Source organism: Ceratotherium simum, chromosome 8, assembly GCF_057802395.1.
Source record: "Ceratotherium simum simum isolate JZ-2026a chromosome 8, ASM5780239v1, whole genome shotgun sequence".
In the NCBI taxonomy this organism is placed as follows: domain Eukaryota; kingdom Metazoa; phylum Chordata; class Mammalia; order Perissodactyla; family Rhinocerotidae; genus Ceratotherium; species Ceratotherium simum.
In genome coordinates this window covers 5,711,462-5,738,749 of record NC_141907.1, presented here as the reverse complement: position 1 = coordinate 5,738,749, position 27,288 = coordinate 5,711,462, and the positions used below count along the sequence as shown (strand labels likewise).

The 27,288-nt window shown below is 49.1% G+C and overlaps 1 protein-coding gene across 1 annotated transcript in view; it reads right to left on the bottom strand.

The window, feature by feature from the left end:
- JAKMIP1 (janus kinase and microtubule interacting protein 1) overlaps nucleotides 1–27,288 on the bottom strand; it is a 166,199-nt gene that overhangs the window by 48,667 nt on the left and 90,244 nt on the right. The window contains exons 3-7 of the mRNA XM_014788875.2: nucleotides 21,122–21,616; nucleotides 6,918–7,127; nucleotides 5,910–6,029; nucleotides 2,664–2,810; nucleotides 1,571–1,711 (exon numbers count right to left, since the gene is read on the bottom strand). Of these exons, the coding sequence (XP_014644361.2) occupies nucleotides 1,571–1,711; nucleotides 2,664–2,810; nucleotides 5,910–6,029; nucleotides 6,918–7,127; nucleotides 21,122–21,616 (1,113 nt within the window). The remainder of the gene's footprint in view (nucleotides 1–1,570; nucleotides 1,712–2,663; nucleotides 2,811–5,909; nucleotides 6,030–6,917; nucleotides 7,128–21,121; nucleotides 21,617–27,288) is intronic.

Sequence of the window (27,288 nt, the reverse complement as noted above, 5' to 3'; positions counted from 1 at the left end):
GGACTTAGATTGTCCCAGAAAGAAATGCCAAAATTTGCCAGAGCCAGAAAACTCCAGCCTGTCTGCTCGGGGGCTGGAAGCTGTAAAGCATGAGGCAGTGTGGACTAGACGGCTGCTCCACCAGAGACCGCAGCAGAGAGGGAGGAAGCTGCAGCTTTGCGCTCACACAGAGCTGGGGCCGAATCCCCGTGGGGTCTCCTCCGGGCCAGGGGACAGGCTTTATTTCTCTGATTCTCAGCTTCTTCCTTTGCTATATGGGGCTAGAACCTGCCCTGCAGTGTTGTCTTAAGAAGGAAACAAGAGACTGTGGGTACCTTTTGTCGGTAAAATTGGCACCTGCAGAACAGTAGCAGGAGTAGCAGCATTCCGCCCCACACAAAATCCATCAATTCTCTCCTTCCTAATCAAGGCTGCCTTTCCCCTTCGGCTGCCAGAGACAAATCAGGTGCTTAGCCCTTATGGCCTACCCATCTGCCCCTCCTGATCTTGACTGATGCTGCTATCTTTATTTTCTCTAGTCTTATCTGTTTATTATTCCTCTTTCAATTTTATCATCATTTTATTGAATGTATTTTTTCATCTTATGTTGTGTTAAGTCTTGTGTAATGAAGCAAAGATGAATGGATGGATGCATGGGGGAAGGAAGGAGGGGTGGAAGGAAGGAGGGGAGGAGGGAAGGAGGGATGGAGGGATGGAGGAATGGATGGAAGGAGGGATAAAAGGAAGGAGGAGGATGGGAAGGAGGAATGGAGGGAGGGAGGGATGCAGAAATGGAGGCATGGAAGGATGGAGGACTGGACGGAAAGAAGGATGGAGGGAAGGAAGGGAGGATGGGAAGACGGGAGGATGGATGGATGGATGGGAAGATGCATGGAGGGACGAAAGGGAGAATGGAGGGATGTGTGGGTGGGTTGAAGGAACTAAAGAAGGAAGGAAGGAGAGAGTTAAAGAGATACACAAGCGAAGTGAACTTGACAATTATGCTCAAAGACTTTTCTAGAACTTTGATCACTGGCTTTTCTACTCTGTGAAGACCCACGAACGAAACCATCACATTCCCTCTTGGGTAAGCAGAACAGCAGAACACATTTTACTTCTCGGATCCGTCTAAAGCCCACTGCAGACGCTCCCTATGGGCACTTAAGCTCCTGCCACAGAGAGCTGCAGAATTCTCTGGATATAACACTTCACCTACTTAAGACACACTCACCCCCCCCCTTCATCTTATACAGATACACACAGTCCTTCAAACTCTGGTCTGATTAGGAGGTTCAGGCTTCCAAGCTCCCGGTCTGTAACAACTAAGCTAAAATAGAAATCAGCCTTCTCAGGGACAGATCGCGCCCACTCTGTAGAGGCCAGGACACTCACTCTTAAACTGATGCTGCTTCTCAAGGGCAGCAAACCGGGGAGAAGATCTGAGGAAAAGAGCAGCCAGGAAACTGCTCCCGGGATGAGCTCGGCGAGCCCCACCGGCTTCAGCAGCGTCGCCCTGAAGCCCCAACGCCATTCCTGACCCCTGTCACTTGGCGTCACACCAAGCGAGGGCTGGCACCGAGCACAGACGTACCAGCGAGAGATCGTCGATGACATGCTGCTGCTCCAGCACCTGCAGCCGCAGGAACTCGATCTCCTGCTCGTCCCGCGTCAGGCTGAGGTCGTTCAAGGAAGTGTGCCGCTTCAGAGACGCCTGGGCCGACAGCTTTTCCTTCTGCAGCCAGAGGGGGAGAGAGCACTGCAGGGCCGCTCGCCCACGGCGTTTGTGAAGGACCCACCGTGTGCGTCAGGGCACGCAGTGTGGGCTCAGGGATACGGGGAGGAAGGATGGATAGAAGGACGACAGCCCTCTAGTCTCCAAGCTGGAGGAGTGGACAGATGAAGACCAGAACCAAGCCTGAGGCTCGGCTGACAGGCCCTACTGCAGAGGGAAAGGGCTGGGCAGGCATTGCGGGGGGAGGCGGACGTCCGAACCGAGCCCTGAAAGCTGGACGAGAAGCTGGGGGAGGAGAGCGCACCAGGCACAGCGATTACACACACTCACCCCTGGACCTGTTAGGGTACCGGGAGAAGGGGTTCCACCACTCAGAGCCTCAGTCTTCTCAGCTGTCAAATGGGGGTGACTTACACTCCTTTGGACAATGAATCTAAGAGTATTCTATAAACCATCAGCTACAAGACACCACCCTGACCACAAAGACCAATCATTCTTGTTGGAGCAAATAAAAATCCCTTATGCAAAGCACTTAGAGCAAAAGTCCTAATTGCTTTCGTATACTAAGCTTCCATAATGAGCCAGGTGTTCTGTGAGGCCTTTCTATGCCATCATTCCATCCTCTTAATAACCCTGCAACATTGATATTTTCATTCCCATTTTGTGGATGAAGAAACTGAGGCACAGAGAGAACGAGAGATGTCTAAGGACACAGGGTAGCAGAGAGCAGAGTTGGGGTGTCTCCCTCCAGGCACAGGCACCCGCAGCACTGTAAATTCTGGAGAAGTGGAGAGCAGGAGAGGTGAGTGTAGCCTGATACTGCTCGTGAGGCTTCCAGGTGGAGGTGGTGGGAGGGGGCCCCTGAGGAGTGCGCACCGTGAGGGTCAGGGGCTGGAGAATCCCAGACACTGATGAGAATTCGGGGGCTGGTCCCAAGTGGCCGATGACTTACCATTTCCACGTTCTCCCTCGTGAGGTTCTTGATTTTCTCCTCCATCCTCTGGATGCTCTGCAGCAAATCCTCATTCTTCTTGTTCATTCGCTTGTTCTTCTCCACAAGGGGCTTTAGCTGGACCTCCGTCTCACGGGAGCGTTTGAGCTACGGTTGGAAAGACAGAAGGTCAGGCGGCTATAAGACCCAGTGGATGGCTGACGTCACACCCCGGAGGCCAGCAGAGATCCAACCTGGGCCCTCCTTGGGACCGGAGCTCCTAATGGACCACGTTTCCTGGGCAGTGCGCGCACCAAGAAGAGCCCACAGACACCTGGCTTCCAAATGCGGATCCCACCTGAGCCTCAGAGGGCCCTGGCTAAGGCGACAGGAGGGGGCTGCAGCCCAATGCGGGAGGCCCACAGATTTGCCTTAGGTCACCCCACTGGCAAGTAGCCTGTGCTGTGTCCACTAGTCCACGTTTCCTTTACCTCTGGCATAACCCCTAGAGGTCATGAGTCACATGCATTAAGGTCAATCCAACTACCTAGCCCCTCCTGGCCAGCATTCCTCCCCAAGTACAGGTGAGCAGAGAGCTCAACACTCTTCAGACAACAGATAACCCCTGGGCCCCACACATGCCAGGCTCAGTGCTGGGGGTATGCAGACAAATATGGCAGCATCCAGCCCTGGAGGTGCTCCCCAAGTCCTCTGAGCACAGTTCCTACTGTGCGGGGTGTCCTTCCAGTCTCTCCGTGTGATCAGCATCTGGGGAGTCTATCTGGCACCTGTGTCCTGTGCTGGGGGTTGGGTCTAAGGGATGACAGGACGGGGTGCCCAGCCAACAGACGGGGAGGAGGGAAAAGACAGTGACGGAGGTGAGAACACGGTGAGACGAGTGCAGTGGACACTCCAGGCAGGGGAACTACACGTCCCGAGGCTCAGAACAGGCAAGAACATGGTGTGTTCATGCAGCCTCCCTCAGGCCAGTGAGAACACAGGGTGTGGGGTGATGGGCAGAGAAGGGGCAGGCATCGGGAGGCCTGACTGAGGGAGCCGGAGAGCTCTGTCATTTCACTTCCACCCTCAGCCCCTGAGGGCTTTGAAGCAGGAGCACTCTGCAGTCAGGTCAGCCTTCTAGAACAATCTATCACTCTGACTGCTGTGTGGGGGACAGTGAGAAATGACAGCAGTAGGGGGACAGGGAGCAGGGACCGCAGAGGCTGCACAATTAGAGGCACCCACTCTTTTTCCTTCTGAGTACAGTGTCCTCAGTGACACATTCACTTTCTAGCTGTTTGACCACGGCCGAGTTCTTAGCCTCAGTTTCCTCATCTATGAGATGGGAATATGGTAGCATCTGCCTCTAGACTTGTTGTGAGAATTAAATGCGCAGTGATAATCTTCACAGGGTTATTTTAATGGACGAGAATTATAAACAATTTAAATATCCATCACTGTCACGAAAACGACAGGAATAGCCACTGCAGGTATCAAGTACTCACCATGTGTCCAAAATGGTGTTAAGCCCTTCCAGATATTCTCTCTCATCCAACCCTCACCACAACCCTAGAAGGGGGCCCCAACCCCATCCCCATCCCCATCCCCAACCCCATGTCATAGACAAAGAACCTGACCACAGAGAGGTGGGGTGATATGCTCATGGCCACACAGAAAGTGCTAGAACCAAGAGTCAAACACAGGGGACTGACCCAGACCCTTGCTTTTAGTCACCAGGCTGAGAAAGTAAAGACAAAACACTCTGACAGTAGTCATTAAAATATAAAATGTACCTTTGACCCATACATCCTACTTCTGGAAATCTACCCCACAGAAATAAAGTGAGTAAAGACAGAAATGTATCTTTTATGTGGCATCGTTTGTGACAGCAAAGAAACGTGAAACAGCCTAAGTATCCCCCAGTAGAGGAGTGACAGAATAGACCATGGTATGTCCACACAGCAGAGTATGATGCAGCCATGAAAAAGACACAGGGACATCTCCGTGCACTGATGGGCAGTGCTGTCCTCGATTAATCAAGCAGCAGAACAAGACGTGGGGGGGGGGCCCATTCTGTAACCACAAAACAAAACGACAAAGCCTCTCGGTGGGGGTCAGTATGTTTAAAGAAGCCTTAAAAACATGGAAGCAGCACCTCAAGCTGTTGACAGAAGTTACACCTCATGATTTTGAGAGGGAAGTGCAGCATCTTAATTTTTACTTTACACACTGCAGTGTAGCATGAATTGTTTCAGGCAGCCTGTATTTTTTTCTAATCCACCAAGTAAACTATTATGCAGCTCAGGAGGGATTTTTTAGCTCGTGAATACTTAAGTGAAAAGTGGAGACATAATATCAGATGTACAGGCTGACGAAAGCTATATAAAAAGATGCCTTTAAAAATACTGGAAGGAAATGAATTTATTTTGATCCTGTTAAAATTGTGACGAGATGGCACTTATTAATACTTTTCATGTCCCATGTTTTTCAATATTATATAGATATGCTTACTTTCATAATAAAATTTAGAATAAATAGAAATATTATGATGCATTTGTCAAGAAGTTTCTGTATTGACTACCACTACATAAAAATTAGTTTAACTGTTTACCCAGCAAATTTAAACATAGTCAAAGAATTGCTATTTTTACTAGATTTATTTTTTAACCAGAAGTCCATGTTCATTATTTTTTAAATTAGAAATAGGTAAACTTTTATGCAAAAGAAAGTAAAGAGATAAGCAAAAAATACAAATTATCCATAGTCACACCACCTAAAACAACTTCTCATATCCGGGATGACAATGTATTTTTCTTCTGTAAACTGCTTTTACCATTTAATTTACTGTGAACAAATTTCCACGGCAATTGAATATGATCTATATCAACATTCTTAATGACAGCCTGCAGTTCATTGCATATACGTTCCATAATTATTTTGCCTAGTACTTGAGTGTTGAACAACTGGGTTTTTGTTTTGTTTTGTTTTTGGTTGCTATTATACACAACACTGCAATGAACATCCTCTCCATACTTCTCACTGAACTTCAACCGTTTGCTCAGGATAAATTCCTGCAGAAACAAAGGGCAGTAACAGGTTTCTTCAATTAGTATGTTAGATTTTTAATCAGAAAGAAATTAGAAAGAAAGCAGAGAAAACCAGAAGGTCTCTGCATTAACTTTATGTTTAAGGCATGTTTTGCGGCCCCAGGGCCACTTCCTTGCATCCTACTAGGCACCATCTGTCTCTAGGGGGCTGATTACCAACCAGTTCATTCCTCTCATCTGCCAAGAGGGTATTTCTGTCTTCCAGCTTCCGTATCACCGAATTCAGTTCAGCAATTTTTAGTTGAAATCGCCGCACATCTCGCTCGTCCATATGCTGATCCTAAAAAAGAGTCAAGACACAAATGTACTTTGAAGCAGCTTAAATGACTCAAAGCACTCCACAGACCCTTCTTAGGAAATTCACAGGCCATAACAGGTGAGCTCCTCATCAGGAAGACCATACGCCATGCTGGGGCTCCCTGAAGTCAAGCAACACAGACAGCACCCCACGCCTGGCCAGTCATCTCAAAGGTGACGTGACTTCAAACCCTCCAATGGCTCCCAAACATCTGAAAGTGGTCTCTGGGGACCTTCACATTCAAGCCCCTGCCCACTGTGCATCTCTTACGAAGGCCCATCACAGATGTACCAGGACGCTCCTCAAGGGCAAGCACTGTGTCCACCTCACTCACCACTGAAAGGGCAGCACCTCATCTGGTGTGTGCACACAGCACACATGATAGACACTCAAACATTTAGTGAATGAATGAATGAATGAATGAATGCTGCTTGGTACCTGCTAAGTACCAAACCATTGCCCCAAATGCCCCGTCTGCTGGCTAAGCTCCTACTCATCTTGCAGGACTCTGACTGTAAGTCAGGGCCTGTCTCCACTGGGTCCTTTTCTGTGCTCTTACTGTATCCTCTGCAGCGATGTCTTCATTTCTTCCTTTTCAACTGAGCTCCAAGACCACTGGAGGCAAAAGCAGCCAGCTGTTCACCTCTATATTCCCAGTGCCTAGCACACAGTGAACGTCAGCAAATTTGGGGAGGAAGGGATAAGGGCAGGAAGGACGGACGGCCAGATGAATGGAAGGAAGGTGGGAGGGCGGGGCAGGGAAGGCGGGAAGGCAGGCAAGCTGTCTGGAAGAAGGACCAGTAGAAGGAAGGACGGGCGGGTGGTCAGCTCTGAGGCCCCAGTGCTTGCTTGAGCCACTGTCCCCCTCACCTGGATACCCATGAGCTCCGCCATGTCCCCTATCCCAGGTGGGAGCTCCCTCTTTGGACTGCTGTGGTACCGCTCAGCCTCTTTGACCTGGACCAGCTGCTCATCCAGAGCCTCTTTCTGAAGCAGCAGCTTCTGGGTCTGACCAGTCTGCACGCCAAGTTCCTTCTCCAAGGCTAGAATCACACGATCTTTCCCTTTGATCTCATCCATCTGAAAATGAGAAAGAATAAGCAATTAATCGCAGGGGCTCATGACCAGGAAAATCTCTCCCTTGCTGGCCTGAGGCCCAGGGAAAGGTTAAGCACTTCCACAGCCCCGGGTCAGCTGAACTCGGCGGGTGAACTCGGGACACAGAGAGAGCAGCCCCAGCCCAGGCCCTGCTCCCCTGTCAGTGCCCCTGAGCACAGAGGAGCGGAGAGCTATGGGTTCAAGGACCTATAGAGTCAACCAGACATTTACCATTGAAATTTATTTATGCTGATGTTTCTCTCCCTTTAATGAAATAAAATAAAATCCTGACCCTACAGCCCCTCCAGCCACCCCCAACCCTGCAGCTAAGCTTCTTCCCGAGTTGGCTGATCTCCTTGCCCCCCACTCACTCCTCAGGCCTCTCCTATCTGGTCTCAGCCCCCACCCCTCCACCAAAACAGCTCTTGCTAAGGTCCCCAATGCTCTCCCGGCCCCCAGACCCACCATCCCTCTCACCAGCATCTGATACTGCCGCCCCTCCCGCCCTCCTCAATGACGTCTCAGTTTCTATCTTCCTTACAGACTTGCTTTGCCCTGGCTGCCATGAAAGTCTGGAGTTCCCAAGGCCTGGCCTCTTCCCGTCTGTATCCCCCCCCTCCAGCTGCGTCCTCACCTACGACATTAACACCCCCATATGCAGCTAACACTTCAACGTATTCCTCCAGCCCTGACTTCTTTCGGAGCCCCACAATCACAGAACTAACTGGCTGCTTGACATCTTTGCTGAGATCTCCAAGGGACCTCAGCCTCTCCATGTGCGAACCTCAGCGTAAGCCCCAGCTCACTCCAGCCCAGGCTCGCCCAGCATTCCCTAGCGCAAACCAAGCAGAAAGAAGCTTGCGGAAGAGGAGGCTTTGGCCCCAGGCCATACACCTCAACTGTTTCTGGATACAAAGCCAACAGTTGGGAAACTGCCCCATCAGGGCACTGGACTGGTTGAATAGCGTCGCCCACCCCCCCCTTCCAAATCCATGTCCTTCCTAGAACCTGAGAATGTGACCTCATTGGAAATAGGGTTGTTGTCACAGGTATAATTAATTAAGATGAGGTCAAACTGGCGTAGGGTGGGCCCTTATGACTGGTGACCTTCTAAGAGGAGAAGAGAGACAGACACACAGGGAGAAGGCCATGTGAAGATGGGGGCAGAGATGGGAGTTATGCAGCCACAGGCCAAGGAACATCAAGGACTGCCAGTAGCCACCAGAAGCGGGAAGAAGCAAGGAAGGATCCTCCCCTAGAGCCTTCAGAGAGAGCAAGGTCCTGCGACACCTTGATTTCAGATTTCTGGCCTCCAAAACTGTGAGTGAATAAATTTCTGTCGTGTTAAGTCCCCCAGTTTATGGTACTTTGTTACAGCAGCCCTAGCAAACTAATACAGGCCTTTGAAGAGAAAACTTCTCAAGCACTAGAGTTTCATTAATTGACAAAAATCACAATCGTTTCAGCTACAGTGATTACTTTATCATCATGGGATTTAGGAATAAATTCTATTTGAGATAAGGTACTCACAAAAAGTTCTGAAAAGAACACTACTGCTTTAGCAAGGATGGTTTCAACAAAATCCCCTATGGGTAGTCTATTGATGTAATATCTGTGGCATTATTTGGTCAACATACGTGTGTGTGCCCACTGTCAGCAGGCCAGTATGTAAGGCAATGCAACACAGACACAACCTTGACTACCCAATGGAAGAGCTAGAGCCATCTGATATAAAGCAACTTGGCACAGAGGAAAAAGCACCGTGTGAGGAGTAAGAAGTTATGGACTGGAGACTAAACTCCCACCAGCGAGCCGTGTGACCTCTGGCAAGTCACGAAACCTCTCTACGCCTCAGGTTCCTCACGCATAAAATGAGGATGTAGGAATGTCCACCCAAAAGGGGAGCTGTGAGGACTGAATGGGACAGCAGAGCAGGCAGGCTGAGGAGCAAGGCTTCTGGGCCCAGACCGCTGGTTCCATCCCTGACCCCACCACTTACTGGCTCCATCACCTTGCTCAAGTTTCCCGATTTCTGCCCATGCCTCGGTGTTCTCATCCGTGAAATGGGGAAATTAATAGTAGTACATAACTACCAGGGATATTGTGAGGATTAAATGCATTAACACATGGAAAGTGCCTGGCACACAGCAGGCATTTAATAAACGTTAGCTCTAATTATAATTCTTGCATGGCACACAGTAGGTGTCAATAAACAGTAGTTCCTGTCCTTCCTAGACTTTTGCCTCCTTTAGGTATTCAAATATTGAGGAAACGAATGAATACTGTAGTGGTTTGAACTGTGGTCCCTAAAAAGATATGTCCCCATCAGAACTCCAGAGACCTGTGAATGTGACCTTATTTGGGAAAACGGTCTTCACAGATGTAATTAAGTTAAAGATTGTAAAATGAGGAGATAATCCTGGATTAACGGGGTGGGTCCTAAATCCAATGACAAGTATCCTTATAAGAAGAGAAGACATAGACAGAAGAGGAGAAACAGAGGAAGAGGCCACGTGAAGAGGGGGAAAGAGATTGGAGCGATGCAGCCACAAGCCACGGGACGCCTGGGGCCACCAGAAGCTGGCAGAGCAAGGAAGGATCCTCCCAAGAGCCTTCAGAGGGGGACGGCCCTGCCCACACCTTGATTTTGGACTTCCAGCTTCCAGAACTGTAAGAGAATAATTTCTGCTGTTTTAAGCCACCAAGTTTGTGGTCATCTGTTAAGGCAGCCCCAGGAAACTAATACAAATGTCCTTCTCACTCAGCACACTCCCAGAGTGTCATAAACTAAAGTTGATTGTAATCTGAAACTCTCACTTCTGAATCACACACCTTGAATTCAGCAGACCACCACAGCAGAGCACTGGTTAGAGCCTGGCTCCAGCTGCAGAGAGAAGCAAGCTCACGTCCCAGCCCCCACTGGCTGTGTGACCGTGGGCAGTCACCTCTGTGACTTAGCCTCAGCCTCTGTAAAGTGGGGACACTGAGAGCACTCTAGAACCTACCCTGTCTGTCCAATTGTGGAGAGATTTAGATCAACCACAGAAAGAACTTAGCACAGAGCCTGGCATATTATAAGCATGTGATCAATGTTAATTGCCACCATTAATATATTTTAGCTCCTGGTTAACAGAAGGCTATCTTATTTAAACAGCAGAGCATTCAAAACTGATAAAATATAATTGAGATTATAGAAGGAGGGAGATAGTACCCTCCAAATCCAGACTGCAAGCTTTTCAAACCAAGTCCTACAGTTCTGACAAGTTCTTTGAGCAGCCTTTCTTTGGAAGAAAAAAGGATGCTCTCGTTCCCTCCACATCCCCAGCCTGTCCCTGGACAGTCTCCTGGATCTCCAGCCATGGGCGCGCCTGGTGCTTTCTCTCCCGAAGCAGCTGCAGAACACGCCCGCTGCTCCCCCTAGTGATGATCCATCAGCAGCTCCCAGCCTTGGCCAAATCCTCAGAGCCCCACCTCGCTGCAGGGAAGAATCCTTGACGATGCAGAAAACATTGTTGCCACTGCAGATGTCAATCCAGAAGCAATAAGAATTACATGAAAAGAGTTCATTAATTTAAACCACTCAAACGTGCTTTCATTAATTCAACAAATTCTGAGCCGAGCACCATCAATGGGTGCGGGGAAACTCGGTGCATAAAACACATCAGAGTCCCTGCCCTCAGAGCTTCCCTTCTAGAGAGGGAGGTAGCCAAACACATAATAAGTAAGTCAACACTTTAACAGATCAGAAAGTGATTACTGCTAGGAGAAAAAAATAAAGCAAAGGGAATCAGTGGTGCCAGTTAGGGAGAGTTGCAAGTTCACAGGTAGGGTTCCAGTTTGTCCCCCTCAGCATCCCAGCCGCACACTTCTTGCTTTGCTCTGGAGCCCAGAAGTGAAGCCCCCCCCCACCACATGACACTAGCTCCCCAGCAAAAAGCAGCAGCGTCTCAAGCAAGACATCTCTGGAACCCCAAATTCTCAACCTAGAAAAGCACCAATGCCCCACTTATCCCAGTCAGTGAGCAGGGGGCTTACACCCCATCACATGGAGAATGTTCCTAGAAAACAGTCTCCACTAGCAGAGACAACATTCCAGAACAGATGGACAATGTGGAATATATTCTGGGGCCAACACTTTCTAGACTGTTATATTTCCCCAGCCAGAGTCCTGAGGTCCAAGGTCAGGAGACTTGCCAAGTTCACAGAGCCAATGGCAGGAATTCTATTTGTTGACTTGCTGTCTGGCTCCCAGGCTGGGCTCTTAGTGATCTTGTGCCCCCATCCTCAGGACCCCAACGAAGCAGCCAGTCTCTGACACTGAGCATCCCCAAACCACGTCACCTGAGTCTGTGGGACGCTCCTCAGCGTCCTCCCTGCACCCATTTCCCCTTCGCCCACACTCCCAGTCTCAGCGTGTGGTTAGGAGAGGGGTGGGACTTAGACACTGCAAGTTCCCAGGGCAGGCCCTGATTGGCTCACCACCTGCATGCCCCACCTCCGACAGTAACTGGTTTGGGCGTGGATACATGACCCAATCAAAGCCAATGGCCTGAAGAGGGCTCACCAGGACCCTCTTGTTTTCCTTAAAAGCTAAGAAAGAGAGTCTCCCACTGTCTCTGGACTGTGTCATGTGAGGATGTGGGGTCTGGCACAGTGGCAACATCTCACCAGCACAACTCGAGAGCCCGGAGCCTGAGGATGAGGCAGCATGAAGCAGGGCGAGCCTGAGAAACCTGGATCCTGGGTGACATCGTTAGTGCCACTGGACCCGTAATCCTATGACTTCTGTTATGAGAGCTGACAGCCTGTCACTTTCTGTCACCTGCAACCAAAAGACCCTAACTGACACAGAGTTTGAGGAAAAGGACATGAACTGGACGATGGCTGTCACGTCTTTGTTACATGCTCGTGTGAGCTCAGTGCCACATTTGTACTGAAGAGACCCTCAAAGTAGACATTATTACCCATTTTACAGATAAGCTTGAGGCCAAGAGAGGTGAACGTGCCCATTCTCTCGTTTGCAGCAGAACGGTGATTCACACTTGGGTCAGCCTCTCCAAAGCCCTGGCTATCCCCTCTCTCTGCCCTGTAGCAACAGAATCGAATCACTTCTCAGCAGTCACATCCACCAGGACGTCATCTCCATGAAAACCTTAGTTTAGCCAGCTCCAAACGAGCCCACAGATCTGTGAATAATTTTGTTAGCTCCACTTCACTGCAAAGTTTGGGGAATCAAAGAATGCAGCAGAGGCTGCTATCCCAACAGCCATTCTCACTCTCCTCCTCGGTACCCGTAGTCAGTGCACACTGTACCCCAAAGTTTCATGTCTATCCAGCAAGTCAGAGTGTGATCTTATTTGGAAATAGTCTTTGCAGATGTAATTAAGATGACATCACACCAGATTAGGGTGGGCCCGAGAGCCACTGACTGGCGTCCTTATGAGAAGAGGACCAGACACAGACACACAGGGGAGGAGAAGGCCACGTGGAGGCAGAGACTGGAGCGATGCAGCTACAAGCCGAGGAGTACCAGGGATTGCCGGCAACCACCAGGAGCTGGGAGAGGCAAGAACCAGCTCCCCACTGGAGCCCTCAGGGGGGGCCTGGTCCTGCCGACACCTCGCTTTCAGACTTCCAGCCTCCCGAACCGTGAGAGAATCAAGTCCTGTTGTTTTAAGCCACTGAGTTTGCGGGTGTCTGTTACGGCGGCCCTAGGAAACCAACAGTAGCGCCCCGGGGTTTAGCGGGAGCTGCCGTGCTCTCAGAAGGACTACGTTTCCCAGCCCCTCTCGCAGCTGGGCGAGGCTGAGCGTGTTCTGACCAAAGAGGTGGAAGCCGAAGAGTATGGAACTTCCAAAAAGAAAAGTGCTCTTAAACGAGGACCCCGCACCCTGCTGCCTCTGCCCTGCTACCGCCAGGCTGAGATGAAGATGTGATGGCTGGTGCTCCACGGGACTGAGGGACCATGAGGGTCAGGGCCACAGCCCAGAGTCCCTTCGGAGTAGATAAAGCTGGGAGGCCTGTGTCCCTCCCTCCTCTGTGGAGCCCCGCAGCGGCCCTTTCTAGACTTTGTACCTGAGAGAGAAATAACTTCCAGAATTTAAGCCCCTGTGTACTGGGGGAGTCTTCCGTTACACGCAACCAGATCTAACCCTAACAGGTCTAAGGAGTGATCCAGAAACTGGCGGGTTCCTACCCCATGCTGACCATCACTGCCCTTTCCTATTGCTTTTTTCTTAGGCGGCATGTTAAAGGTGTAAGCGGAAGTCTGAGAGCCTTCCTGCATTTCTAATCCAATCCAGCTGACAAAGAAACGGAATGCAGCCCACCTTCCAAGCACGTTGCCATGAGCAACAGGCTTGCCTGGGAGTGACATTTATCACAGGGGGATAAAGGGAGAAACAGGGATTTGTTCTTTCACTCTATTCTCCTACACAGGTCATTTTAAGTAAAAACCACACACACACTGAGAATACCTGAATTGGGGATATTTCTATTTGCTGCTGAAATGGAAACAGACACCAAATCCTTTGTACATTTTAAATTAAGCTTAGTCTCTTGTGCAAATACTTGGGCTTTTTTCCCCCATTTTATCTACCTTAAATATAAGTTTTTCCTGTACCAGGGGAACATATTCTGCAGGTCTCCTATTGCAGAAACCACGAGCTGCCACTAGATGCTTTAGTTCACTTAATTCTCACAACCCTGGGGCAGATATGGAATTATCCCCATTTTATAGATGAGGCCCCAGAGGCTGAGAGATGGTAAGCAACTTTATTGGGGTCACACAGCAAACAAGTGGGAGAGTCTGGACTCACCCAGAGCAGACTTCCTCTAAAGGCTTCTCTTCCCACTATGGGATAACATCTCCCCTAAACACACATACACACAGGAAGAGAAAAGAGACTGGAGAATACTTCTGAGTACTCAGTACTGGTATGTGCTTAGGTTTTCTATAAATTAGAAATTTACCATCAGCACATCTCTTCTGCCATTCCTGGTACTGGATGGTTAGGATGTGAACTGATGTTCTGCCACTGAAGGGGTGGCCAGTCTAGAGCTGGACAGCTGGATGGGGACTTCAAAAGGACACCTGGTCACTCCGCTTCCAGTACTTAAATCTCTTACAGCAGCATCTCCCACAGAGGGCCCCCAGCCTCTACTTACACACTCCCCACACTGGGGCACTCACTACCTCCCCAGGAAGCTTACAGCTCTACCCTCTGGAGCCTTTGGAATCTCAAAGTCTTTCAGATATTGAGGGTAGGGAATGAATGAATGTGACCGCTAACGAAAAGGAAAAGAAAAAGAAGAAAGAAGCTCCTGCCCCCAGGAAACACTCTCAGTGCTGCCATCCTAGCATCCCACCCCTTGCCCTCTAGCGCGCTCACCTGAAAAGCCTGTTCCAGGCGTGGTGGGATCTCAGCCAGCCCAGGGCCTGGCACCCAGAGGAGCCTGGTACTGTCCATGAGTGAGTGCCCAGACTGGGGCACAGGGACTCTCTGCTCTTTGAAGTCACTCACCTTCCCTAGACCTGCTTCCTGTTCCACAAAACGAGACCGTGGGCAAAGAACCACTTTCTGCAAATGGAAATGTGTACAGAAACCAATAGAACCGGAAAAGTCCCTCTGCAGTGGCAGGGCTAAGGGACCTGAGCCCCTGCTCTGCCACGCGTCCTCCCCTCCCCCCAGCCACATGCCCTGCCCTATTCCTTCGGGGCTCCAAGGAGCTCTGCAGAGGGCAGTTTAATGACCACTGTGAGGACATTTTGTGTTGTGCCAGCTCTGAGAGTCCATAGGAAGAAAAGACAAAATATAAGCAAAATGCCTTCTTCATTATTCTGTCACCCAAGCCCTTTGTGCACACCGTGATGTGGTCCACAGGGGGACAAGCCCCCTTTGAAATGTGTCTTCGACCACAAGTCATCGGAAGGCAGGATACTGCTTGTAGCTACATGCATAAGAAGTGGAAATAGTCACTCCAAATTCAGTGGGCAGGAGGCTGGGAGCGGACAGGAGGCCTCACTTATACCTGGGAAGTTTCCATGCATCGACTGTGCGGTGGGTACACAGCTGTTCATTATCTCAGCTACTCTTGCCAGAAATACTTCATAATTTTAAAACTTTTGTTAAATGGAAGAAAATAAAATCTCCAGTACTTGACAATGGCAGGTCCAACTGTATCTTCATTTCATATTTTACTGGGAATCCAAGTATCAAACATCACCACGGCTATTTTAGAGTTATGGTAAAAATGATCACACCATGCTCCTTACCTCCAGTGCTTTCCCCTCTGCACGGAACGCCCTACTGTCACCTGACAAACTCCTACCCATCCTTCAAACCCAGCTCAGACCTCACGTTCTCTGTGAAATGACTCCTGGATCCACACACTGGAGTCTCCACATCTTCTTTGCTGCCTTTTGGGCTTGCATGGTCCTATCACTGAACCCATCCCCCACACCATAATAATTTGTTCACACTCCTGTTGCCTGCTTGACTATCAGCTCTTTGCTGTCCAGGACTTCATCTCATTTTCCCCCATAGCCCTGGTGCCTTGGCCAGTGCTGGAACTCAGGTAAACAAATCTTCAATGAGGGGGATCTGTCCCGCCCACAACTCCTCTCGCTAGGGCCATTTTGACTGAGAGCAATTTCATCACTGCAGGTGTTGTTTATAGTATCACGGTTTCATTTTTTTTTCCAGTCCTTTTTATTGCTGAATAGCATTCCATTATATGGATATACCACACCTTATCCATTCACCAACTGATGGACATTTGGGTTGTTTCCACTTAATTTTCACTATTATGAATTCTGCTGCTGTGATCACACACAAGTCTTTACGTAGACATGTGTTTTCATTTCTCTTGGGTATATACCTAGGAGTGGAACTGCTGGGTCAGTAGGTAAATTTATCTTTTAAGAAACTGCCAAATCATTTTCCCAACTGGCCGCTCCATTTTCAAGTCCCGCCAGCACAGTCTGGAGGTTCCAGTGCTCCACATCCTTGCCAACGTTTGTCATTGTCTGTGTTTTTTATTATAGCCATTCTAGTGGGTGTGAAATGGAATCTAGTTGTAATTTTGTGTTTCCCTGATGATCAATAGGTTGAGCATCTTTTCATATGTTTATTATTCATTTAAGTTTTCTCTTTTTGAAGTACTCTTTCAAGACTTTGCCCATTTTTTGTTATTTTTCTTATTGTTTTATAGTAGTTTTTATAATCTGGATACAAGTTCTTTAGGCTATGTATTGAAAATATATTCTCCCAATCTGTACTTTGCCTTTTCTCTCTTTTATTAGTGCCTTTGATAAACAAAATTTTTTTTAAATGTTTGATGTACAACCTTTTCTGAAGAGTGCATTTATATGAACAGTATATTTGCGTCTTGAGAAATATTTACCTGCCCTAAGACCGTGAAAATATTGCTGTTTTCTTCTAATAGCTTCACTGTTTTACTTTTTAACCTTTAGTTCTACGCCCCAGTTTGAATTCATCTTTGTGGATGGTACGACACAGGGGTGAATATTCCTGTTTTGTTTTGTTTTCTTACAGATATCCAACTACTTCAACACTGCTTACTGAAAGACCATCCTTTCCCTCCTGAACTGCAGTGGGATCTTTTCCCTAAACCAAGTGACCACATATGTACTGTTTCTGGACTCTTCTGTTCTGCTGACCTAGCCACCCGTCCTGCAGCATGTCTTGATCGTTGCAGCTTTGCAGTAAGCTCTGTTATACAGCAGTGTGAGACCTCCAATTTTTTTCTTCTTCAGAGTTGTGATTCCAGGTCTTTTAAATTTATATATCAAATTTAGAATCTGCTTGCCAATGTCTATAAAAAAAGTCTGTTGGGATTTTGATAGGGACTGCATCGAATCTATAGATCAATTATGGAAGAACTAAGATCCATACCAGGTCTTCTGCTTCATGAAAATGGTATCTCTCTCCATTTAAGCCTCTTTTATTTTTTCTCAGCAGTGTTTTGTAGTTTTCAGAGTAGAAATTTTACATAACTTTCATTAGATTTATTCCTAGGTATTTGAAATTTTTGGTGGTCTATATGTAAATGGTGTTTTTTAAAGTTTCATTTTCCAATTGTTCATTGCTAGTGTATAGAAACAGTTTATTGTTGTGTATTTACCTTCTATCTAGAGACTGACAAATTCACTAATTCTAATAGTTTGTAGAGTCTCTTGGACTTTCCACATCACAATTAAAGCATCTACAAATAAAGACAGTCTTCCTTCCCTTTTTTCCCAATCTTTAAAACTTTTATTTCTTTTTATTGTCTTTTGTATTTGAGGTATTAGCCAGCGCTTTGCTGAACAGAAGTGGTGCTAGTAGACATCGTTTTGTCCTTGAATTCAGTGGGAAATGTTCAATATCTCATCATTACATAGATTGTTAGTAGATTTCTGATGGAACCCTTTATCAGATTAGGGGAAATTCCATTCTATTGAGAGTTTATATCATGAAGTTGAATTTTTTTGTTTTGTTTTTGTGAGATCTGCTAAAATCTGCCAATCCTTTTTTTTTTTTTTTTTTGCTGAGGAAGATTGGCCCTGGGCTAACATTCGTGCCCATCTTCCTCTACTTTATATGGGACGCTGCCACAGCATGGCTTGGCAAGCAGTGCATCGGTGCACACCCGGGATCTGAACCAGCGAACCCTAGTCTGCCACAGCAGAGCGTGTGCACTTAACTGCTTGTGCCACCAGGCCAGCCCCATGAAGTTGAATTTTATCAAGTGCTTTTTCTGCATCTATTAAGATGATTACATGGGCTTTTCTCCTTTATTACATGACTAGTTGAATTACATTCACTGATTTTAGAACAGTAAACCAATCTTTGTATTCCCAGAATAAACCCAACTTGGTCATGGTTTATTAGTCTTTCTATATATTGCTGGACTTGATTTGATAATACCTTATTTAGTACATACTCTCGTCTCTATGTCCACAACAGATAATCTAAAAATGTTCTTTTCTTATAATATCATTGCTTTGGGATCAAAGTTATGCTGGCTTCATAAAATGAGTTAGAATATGTTCCCTATTTCTCAATTTTCTGGAAGAGTTTGTGTAGAATTAGTTTTATTTCTTTCTTAAATATTTGGAAGAATTTACCTGTGAAGCCATCTGGGTCTGGGCTTTTCTTCATGGGAAAATTATTAATTAAAGACTTAATTTCTTTTTTTTTTGTTGTTTATTGCAGTAACATTGGTTTATAACATTGTATAAATTTCAGGTTGTACATCATTATACTTCTATTTCTGCATAGATTACATCATGTTCACCACCCTAATACTAATTACAACCCATCACCACACACATGTGCCGAATTATCCCTTTCACCCTCCTCCCTCCCCCCTTGCCCTCTGGTAACCACCAATCCAATCTCTGTCTCTATGTGTTTGTTTATTGTTGTTATTATCTACTACTTAATGAAGGAAATCATATAGTATTTGACCTTCTCCCTCTGACTTATTTCACTTTGCATAATACCCTCACAATTGGGAGAAGATATTTGCAAACCATACATCTGATAAGGGGTTAATCTCCAAAATATATAAAGAACTCATGCATCTCAACAACAAAAAAACTAACAACTCAATTAAAAAATGGGCAAAAGACGTGAACAGACATTTCTCCAAAGAAGATATACAGATGGCCAACAGACACATGAAAAGATGTACAAAATCATTAACTATCAGGGAAATGCAAATCAAAACTACAATGAGATATCACCTCACGCCCGTCAGAATGGCTATAATTAACAAGACAGGAAACAACATGTGTTGGAGAGGATGTGGAGAGAAGGGAACTCTCACACACTGCTGGTGGGAGTGCAAACTGGTGCAGCCACTATGGAAAACAGTATGGAGATTCCTTAAAAAATCAAGGATAGAACTACCATATGATCCAGCTATTCCACTGCTGGGTATTTATCCAAAGAACTTGAAAACACCAATGCATAAAGATACATGCACCCCTGTGTTCATTGCAGCGTTATTCACAATAGCCAAGACACAATTTCTTTAGTAGCTATAGGACTACTCAGATTTTCTATTTCTTGTAGTGTCAATTTTGGTAAGTTGTACTTGTTCAAGGAATATGCCCATTTCATCTAAGTTTCAAGTTTATTGGCATATGCCGTTCATAATGTACTTTTATTGTCATTTGAATATCTGTAAGAGCTGTAGTATTTCTCCTTTTACATTTTTTATATTGGGGACTTAAAGTCTCTTTTTCCCTTCATCAGTACTGCTAGCAGTTTATCAATTTATCAACTTTGACTTTTGAATGTGTTGATATTCTTTATTGATTTTACTTCAGAGATTCTTGCTCTATGATTTCCTTCATTCTATTTTCTTGGAGTTGAATTTGCTGTTCTTTTCTTTCTTCTTGAGATGGAAGCTAAGATGTCTGATTTTCAGCGTTTCTTCTTTCTGTCTAAAATTTGTTTTGCTTTAAGGACTGATCTAATTGCCACCCACAAATTTTGAAACGTGGTCTATTGTGATAAAGGTGTGTTGTGTCCCCTTGAAAAGTACAGTGTTCTGCCACTGCTAAAAGACTGTATTCTGTCAGTTCAGTTCCAGTGGGCTAACTGCGTGGTCCCGGCCTTGTGTCTCCTGACCCATTTCGTGTCCACACGCTCCACCACTTGCTGAGACGGGTGTGCTATCCTGACTACAACTGTGGACTTATCTGTGTCTCCTTTTACTTTTGATAACGTTTTCCTTTTACACATTTTAAAGTTTCATTATTAAGTGCATTCCTATTGACTTGACCCCTTTATTATTAAGAACTGTCCCCACTTGTCTTTAGTATTACTTCTTGCCTTCACGTCTTTGACATTAATACCTCCAGACCAGCTTTCCTTTGGTTAGTGTCTGGATGATGCATCTTTTTCCATCCTTTCACGTTCAATCTAACTGTGTCCTCACAATTGAGATGTATCTCTAGGAAACACCCCTGTTGCTGTTGCTGTTGCTGACTCCAGCCTGATATCTTAGCTTACTTGGTCTTTGGCCTCCTCACCACACAGGTTCACAGTCTGGCAAACGTCTTGAGGGGCAGACTGGTTGTGTGTTGCACCCCCTCCCTGCAGCGAGTTTTATCTCTAAGTACAGTGGCTCTGGAGATTTCGCTCTGCCTTTCCATCCCCACTCCCTGGCCTCCCACATTACCCCAGAGCTCAAGGAAGAGTGTACGGGGCAAACTGGCCTACGTTTGGGGCTCCTCTAGCTTCCCAGCTGTCATGCCACTGAGAGACGCCAGAACGCCCACTCACTCTCCAACCCCCAGTGGAGTCTCTTTGCTCAGGGAAGCCCAACCCCCAGCCCACACCCAGGGTCAGTAAATGGCCCCCAGGGAAGAAAGTGGCTGGCAATCGTCAGCTTGCCTGGAAAGGGCTCTTTCCCCTTCCCTCTGAAATTGTAGTTCTTCTAGACCTCACAGCTTCCACAGCCCTCCAATCTTTAAGATTATGACTGCTTACAATTTATGTTTTTCCCTAGTTGTAGCAACAGGATGGCTGGCCTGTCCAGACTTACCACATCTTACTGGAGGGGTAAGTCTTCTCCTGGTCTATTAATTAAATAAATAAATAAATGCCCAGCGCTTTGATATGCTATCCCAGTCCTTTCTTACAACAACCCTGCCTCTTATCTCGTCACCTCATTTTACAGATGAGAAACTTGTGCTTCTGAGGGTTTGGTGATCTACCAAGGCTCACACACCTGGTGAGGAGAGACCTGCGCCCAAAGCCTACTTCCACACCTCGAACGGCAGGGACTCTGCTGGGAGCCCACAGCCTAGAACGATGCCTGGAGCACAGCCGGACCTTAATACCCCGCCTTTACTGCTCCGGAGCAGGAAGGAAGGATGCGTGCGTGCAGGCAAGAGTGTGTGCGAGCAGAAAACGGTGCGCACACGGGAGCAGGGCAGGGGCGCGGGAGGCACGTACCAGCCTGCGGATGTCGCGCTCGCACTCGCGCTTGATGCGGTGCACCTCGTCCTGGTGCGCCTGGTAGGCGGCGCGCAGGTCGGCCGCCTTGGTCTTGTCGGCCTGCATGCAGTTGCTGAGCGCCTCCTCGGCCTGCTTGCGCGCCGCCTTGAGCTCCAGGATCTCCTGCTGCAGCCGCAGGCGCTCGCCGTCGAAGGCCCTGCGCGCCTCCTCGCGCGCCTCGGCCAGCAGCGCCGTCTTGACCTTGTCGGCCGCGCCATCGCGCAGCACGGTCAGCGTGGCCTGCAGGCGCTGCAGCTCGCCCTCCTTGATCTTGGCCGTGCGCGCCGCCTCCTGCTCGTGCTGCCGGATGAGCACCTCGCGCAGCGCCTGCAGCTCCTTGGTCTTCTCCTCGTGCAGCTTGGCCCTGAGCTCCGAGATGTAGGCCGTGTGCCGCCGCTGCTCCTGCTCGCGCTCCAGCTTGGCCTCCTGCAGCCGCTCGCGCAGTTTGCCCACCTGCGGCGGAGAGAGTCGGTCAGGGCCAGGGCCAGGGCTGGGGGAAAGGGCCATGCTGACACCACCTCCCCACGCCCCTTCGTGTGTGACAGGCCCGAGACCCTCCCCAGATCCCACACTCCAGTTTCCCTCCCACCACCCCCACAGTCCTGATGCTCATCAGCCCCACCCAGAATCCTTCCTACTGTTGTCTTGAGCTTTTCCCCAGAGGTAGAAAAACATCTGAAGACGTTGGAGAGGAGAGTCAAGGCTTTGACGTCCCCTCCAATTCAGAGATTCACGAGGAAAGACAATTTATCAGTCACAAGACACACGGGCAGAAATCATCTCTCACCAAAGCTGAACAACTTTTAAACTAGAAATACATCTCCAGTGCCCATGCATTGGACTCTGGAGTTAGAGGAGACGGAGCAGGTGGAGGGAGAGAGCGGCAGGGGGAGGGGGTGCCATCATGGTGGAGCTGCGGCCCGCCTGGCCCCGGGGGGGCCAGTGCATCCCCCACATCAACCTCTCACAGCCCCAGCAAGGTAAGTCTCTGTTTCACCACAAGGCAGGCGAGGCTCAGAGGTGCTCCAGTGACCTGCCCGGGCTGAGGGGCTGCCAAAGGGCAGAGCTAGGCTTCACCCCAGGCGCCTGGCCCCAGAGCCGGGGGCCCACAGATGCCAGGCTGCCAACCCGCCTGAGAGTATTCCTCTAATCGGCAAACAATTTAAAACATGATTTGTAAAATGTGCCAAGGGAGTATTTTCTTAAAACACTCCAAAATGCTTTATTCAGCCTTTTCATTTCAAATATCGCATAATACACACATCCACAGGAACCCTTTACAGTCCATTTGTTTTCTGAATAATCTCAGTCTCCGAAGAACCGGAACAAATCGTCTCTCATGGACAAGCTGCTTCGTGGAAGACGGGAACATACTCCCCAGACCACACTGTCTAAAGCACACCAACATGCTGAAATTAATTTTAGGTGAGTTTTACAGTGTCGCCTGGGTGTTGATAAATCCTTACTTACAAGAGCAGGGAAAGAAGCAAATAAAACCAACCAGGCAAAGACACAAGATCAACATCTCCTTATATCAAACACTCGCATCACAGAACTGAAACAAGGACCGGTCAGTCTCAGGCCACCTCGCCCAAGGGCTGGAATCTTCTCCTAAAAGAAGCTGGAGTCTCTTCGTAAAGGACTGAGTACTAGGAAGCCAGATGTTAAATATGTAACCTGATTTCCCCAGCGAGGGACTAAACGCTCCAGGCATCGTCCTGTCTAGGAGGCAACACTGTCCTGACTTTCCGGGTCAGTGTTGACAGTGATTGGGAGGCAGAAGGATGGGAACCAGTCACACCCTGAATCTGCACCGAAGAGTGCATTTCCCTTGGCAAATTATGGAACCTCAAGATGGTTAGTGCTACGTGTCAACTTGGCAGAGTCACAGTACCAGGTCATTTGACCAAACACCAATCTAGGTGTTGCTGTGAAGGTGCTTTTTCAGATGGGATTAACATTTAAATCAGTAGACCTTGAGTAAAGCAGTAAATCAGTAGACCCTCCATAATGTGGGTGGGCCTCATCCAATCAGTTGAAGGCCTTAAGAGAAAAGACTGAGGCTCCCCGATGAGGAAGGAATTCAGCCTCCAGACTGCCTTCAGACTCAAGACTGCAAGATCAGCTCTTGCTAGGATTTCCAGCCTGCCTGCCCCACAAATTTCAGATTTGTCAGCCTCCGTAATCATGTGAGCCAACTCCTTAACTATATATATCAATCTCTCCTCTCTCTCTCTCTATACATGTTGGTCCTGTTCCTCTCTGCATAACCCTGACTGTACCACCTCCTGGAGCTTCCTGTTCCTCTCCTGGGAAGCAGGGATGTCAGCAGCCGCCCCTGGAGGACTGTTGGGAGGAGGAGAGCTGAAAGTCGACGATGGATACAGGGAGTCTGTGGCTGCAGTCCTGAGTTTGCACATCTGTGTGAGCAAGGCCCCGTGTGACTGAGCACAGGTAGAAAAGAAGGGAGGAATGAGGACAGGGTGAGCAGAGGTGTGTGCAAGGCAGCCTGGGAGAGGTCGGGCCTGCTCCCTAGGAGGGGCAGAGGGGCCAGCTGGACAGGCCAGGTGACACCCGTGTGTAGGGTGGGGATGCTAACAGAGGATGGGGCTGGGGCAGAAGGCCCTGCTGGGTCCCCCCGGCTCTGCCCAGAGGAGCCAAGGGTCGAGCCCGGGCGTCATGACCCAAGTGTAGCAGAGCAATGCTGGGGCAGGCCCCAGGGTGCACAGGGCACCCCTCCTTACTCCATCGAGCTGAGCAGGTCCACAAAAGCGACCCGGCACTTTACTCGCCAGACGCCTCCAAGCTACTCCCTAAGTCCAGCGGTACAGCCGGAGAGCGGGGCCCATACCAGCCGCTCCCCAGTTTTTGGGCTCTAAATGCAGCAGGAGCAAAATGACTGAGACCGGGAACACACCCTCGGCAGAAGGGGGCTGGTGTGGAGAACTCTCGGGAGCCAGGACCACCCGCTGCTCCAACTAGAAGAGTGAAGTCAGCCTCCACCTGTCTCCTCCCGTCACACTCCTCATCGATCCATGAGCGCTGTGTCTATTTCCAGCCTGGACCACTTCTCCCCACTCCCTGAGACCAGCCTGGTCCAGGCGCCCAGCAGCAGCCCTCCAGCAGACTAGCAATCACCTCCAACCAATCATCGCGCTGCTTCTGCCCCTGTGTACTCGTCCCTTCCATCCTCAGCAGCCAGCACAGCCTCTGAAAGCACACTTTAGATCTTTTCCTCCCATTGCTCAAGCCCTCCAAACCAGGGGGCACAGGCTAACTCTTCTGAGACCACTGTACGTGTAGAGTGTTGAACAAGTAAGCAAGCGGATGGGGGACGGTGGGAGCCAGGTGCTCACTGCCGGCGTGGAGGACATGATCAGTGGGGGCGGGAGGCCAGAAGGCTCCAGGCGGTACTGGCTCAGTGCTGGGGACACTGGTAAGAACTCACGTTCCACTTAACAGAGATGTTCCATTCAGAATTATTTACAGATCCGTGTACATACACGGGTTAGTACACACACACATTCCCTTGCTCTGTCAGCTGAGGCCTAGAAACAAGGAAACCCCAGCAACCGCGAGCACGCCCAGTGCCCAGATCTTGGTTTCCAACGCCATTCTCCAAGGAAAGGAACCAGGGCTCCTTGGAGAAATGGCTAGTTCTAGGAGCGGGGCAGTGAATATACAAGACGAGCCTGGAGCATCTTAGAGTGCCAGAAAGTAAGGGCCTGCTGGAGAATAAACTTGTAAATAAATCCCACAATGATGGGACATGTCAAGGGGACACAGGAGCCAACTGAAAGAGGACTGACCCTTGCTGGTGGCTGTCCTGCCTCATCCCTGACCACTCAGCTCAGGCCACAACGCTGTCTGCTGCACCTTGGACACGCTGACACCTTGCCACCTCCCCGCCTTCACTTGAGTTGATCCCTCTGCCTGGAAAGCTCTGGCCAGCTCTCTGCAGAGTCTGCCCTCCACCCACACTCAGCGCCTCTCTGCTGCTGACCCCCTCCCAAAAGAGCTACCCCGACTCCAACCACAGCTTTTCTCCATCCCCTTCTCCTGCTTTGCTTCTTATCAGCACTTTTCACTCCCGAATAAACATCATATGTTAATATCCTGGCGTTCATTCCCGACGGCCCCAATTACATACAAGCTCCAGGAGAGGGACTGGATCTCCACGCCATCGCAGCTTCTGCGATACAGCATGGCACACAACAGGTGCTCAATAACTATCTGTGGACTGAGCGAAGGAAAAAATAGAAGGATGATCGGCCTGGCCGGTTTGTAAATAATATATGACAGCATCCACACATCGGCAGCAACGGCAGCCATGGGGCTGGGGAGCACTGGCCCTTCCCCAGGCAGGTCCCCTCTGCCTGGGACCCTGTGCCTTCACCTTCCCTGCACTCTCCTGTATGGCTAGGAAGCCTTCCCTGACTGGGTCCGGGGTCCCCTGGGCTCCCAGAGCCCTGCACGATTCTCTCCATCGCCACACAGATCACACTCAAATTTCAACCCTCCAGCCCCACCCCCTGAGGCCAGCAGGCCCTGGAGGCAGGTCTGTAGGCAGTTTAGTCCCCGGCCCAGCGTGGAGGCTGCAAGAATGGATTAATCACCAGCTGGTGAGTGGTGGGCAGTGGCTGGAACCCTCACAGCCCCACTCTGGCCCGTGTGCTAACCACTGCCCTCTCTGCCCCCCTGTACCCCAGACCATGGGCCTCAGCAAGTCGGGAACTTTGGCCCAGTGGCCTTGGCACCCCTGACTGCTGCTCAGGATGCTCACGGGTGTGGCTGCACCCTTGGGACTGTGTCAACACTGTTCCCTTTCTCACCACTAGCAAAATCCTCAGGAGCCAGCTCCAAACAGCCATGAAGCCTTCTTAGGCCCCTCTCACCACTGTATGGTTTCCTAAAGTCTCCGATGCAACATGCCAGGTATACTGCCACACTGCTAGCTCCCTGAGAGCCTGTGCACCCCCCTGCCTGAGGCGGGCTGTTTCTGAGTCACTTCCAACAGCCCATCACTTAGCCCGGGCCCGGAGCACAGCTGCAGGGGGCTGGCTGAGTGAGCGAATGAACCAACAGATACATTGACCACATTCCCTCATCCCATGGTGTTCAAAAGGGATCCTTTGCTAAAATAATGACACTTTAAATGTGACATCAACAGTTATCATGAGAGCATATAAAAATAACATTTAAATGCAACTGTAAAGTTTACATTTATGTTTTTCATACCAGCCAATAAGCACATTGCTGAATTCTCTGAGAACAGAAATTCTCCCTGTGGTGACATGGGTAAAGCCCTCCAGAAGGGCCACGAGGGTGGCTGGACTGAGAAAATGGGCAGCCAGGGAGCGTGCATGTGGAGGCAGGGAGGCGGCCTGGTGACGGGGGAAGCACAGGTGGGGTTCCCACAGGCCTGGCTTCCCACCCAGTGCCACCACCTGCCACTGTGCTGACCTGCTGTTATGGGCTGAATCTTGTCCCCCCCAAATTCCTACGTGGAAGTCCTAACCCCCAGGACATCAGAATGTGACTGTAGTTGGAGACATGGTCTTTAAAGAGGTCATTGAGTTAAAATGAGGTCACTACAATGGGCCCTGATCCAATCTCACTGGTGCCCGTATAAGAAGAGGAGATTAGGACACAGACACGCTCAGAGGGACGATCATGTGAGGACACAGGGAGAGGATGGCCGTCTACAAGCCAAGGAGAGAGACCTCAGGAGAAACCAACCTGCCCACACCTTGATCCCAGACTTCCAGCCTCCAGGGCTGTGAGAGAACACATTTCTGCTGTCTAAGGCCCCAGTCTGTGTGATGGCAGCCCCAGCAAGCTCCTACATCTGGGCAAGTCACCTCTCCTCCTCAACCCTCGGTTTGCTCACGCATAAAGTAGGGAAAGCCACATTGACCTCACAGGTCACAGCCATGGTCAGGAGGCCCTCTCGGGCACCTGGTGTGGCCTGCGTAGTAGACACACAATAAATGTCAGCCAACTACTGAGTGACTGCGTGCAACAGGAGGCATCTAAGCCCTGTATGCTACTGTCTCCCTCATTCCTCAAACAACCCAGAGAGGCACACACATCAGAGGTCCCCGTTTAACAGATGGGGAAACTGA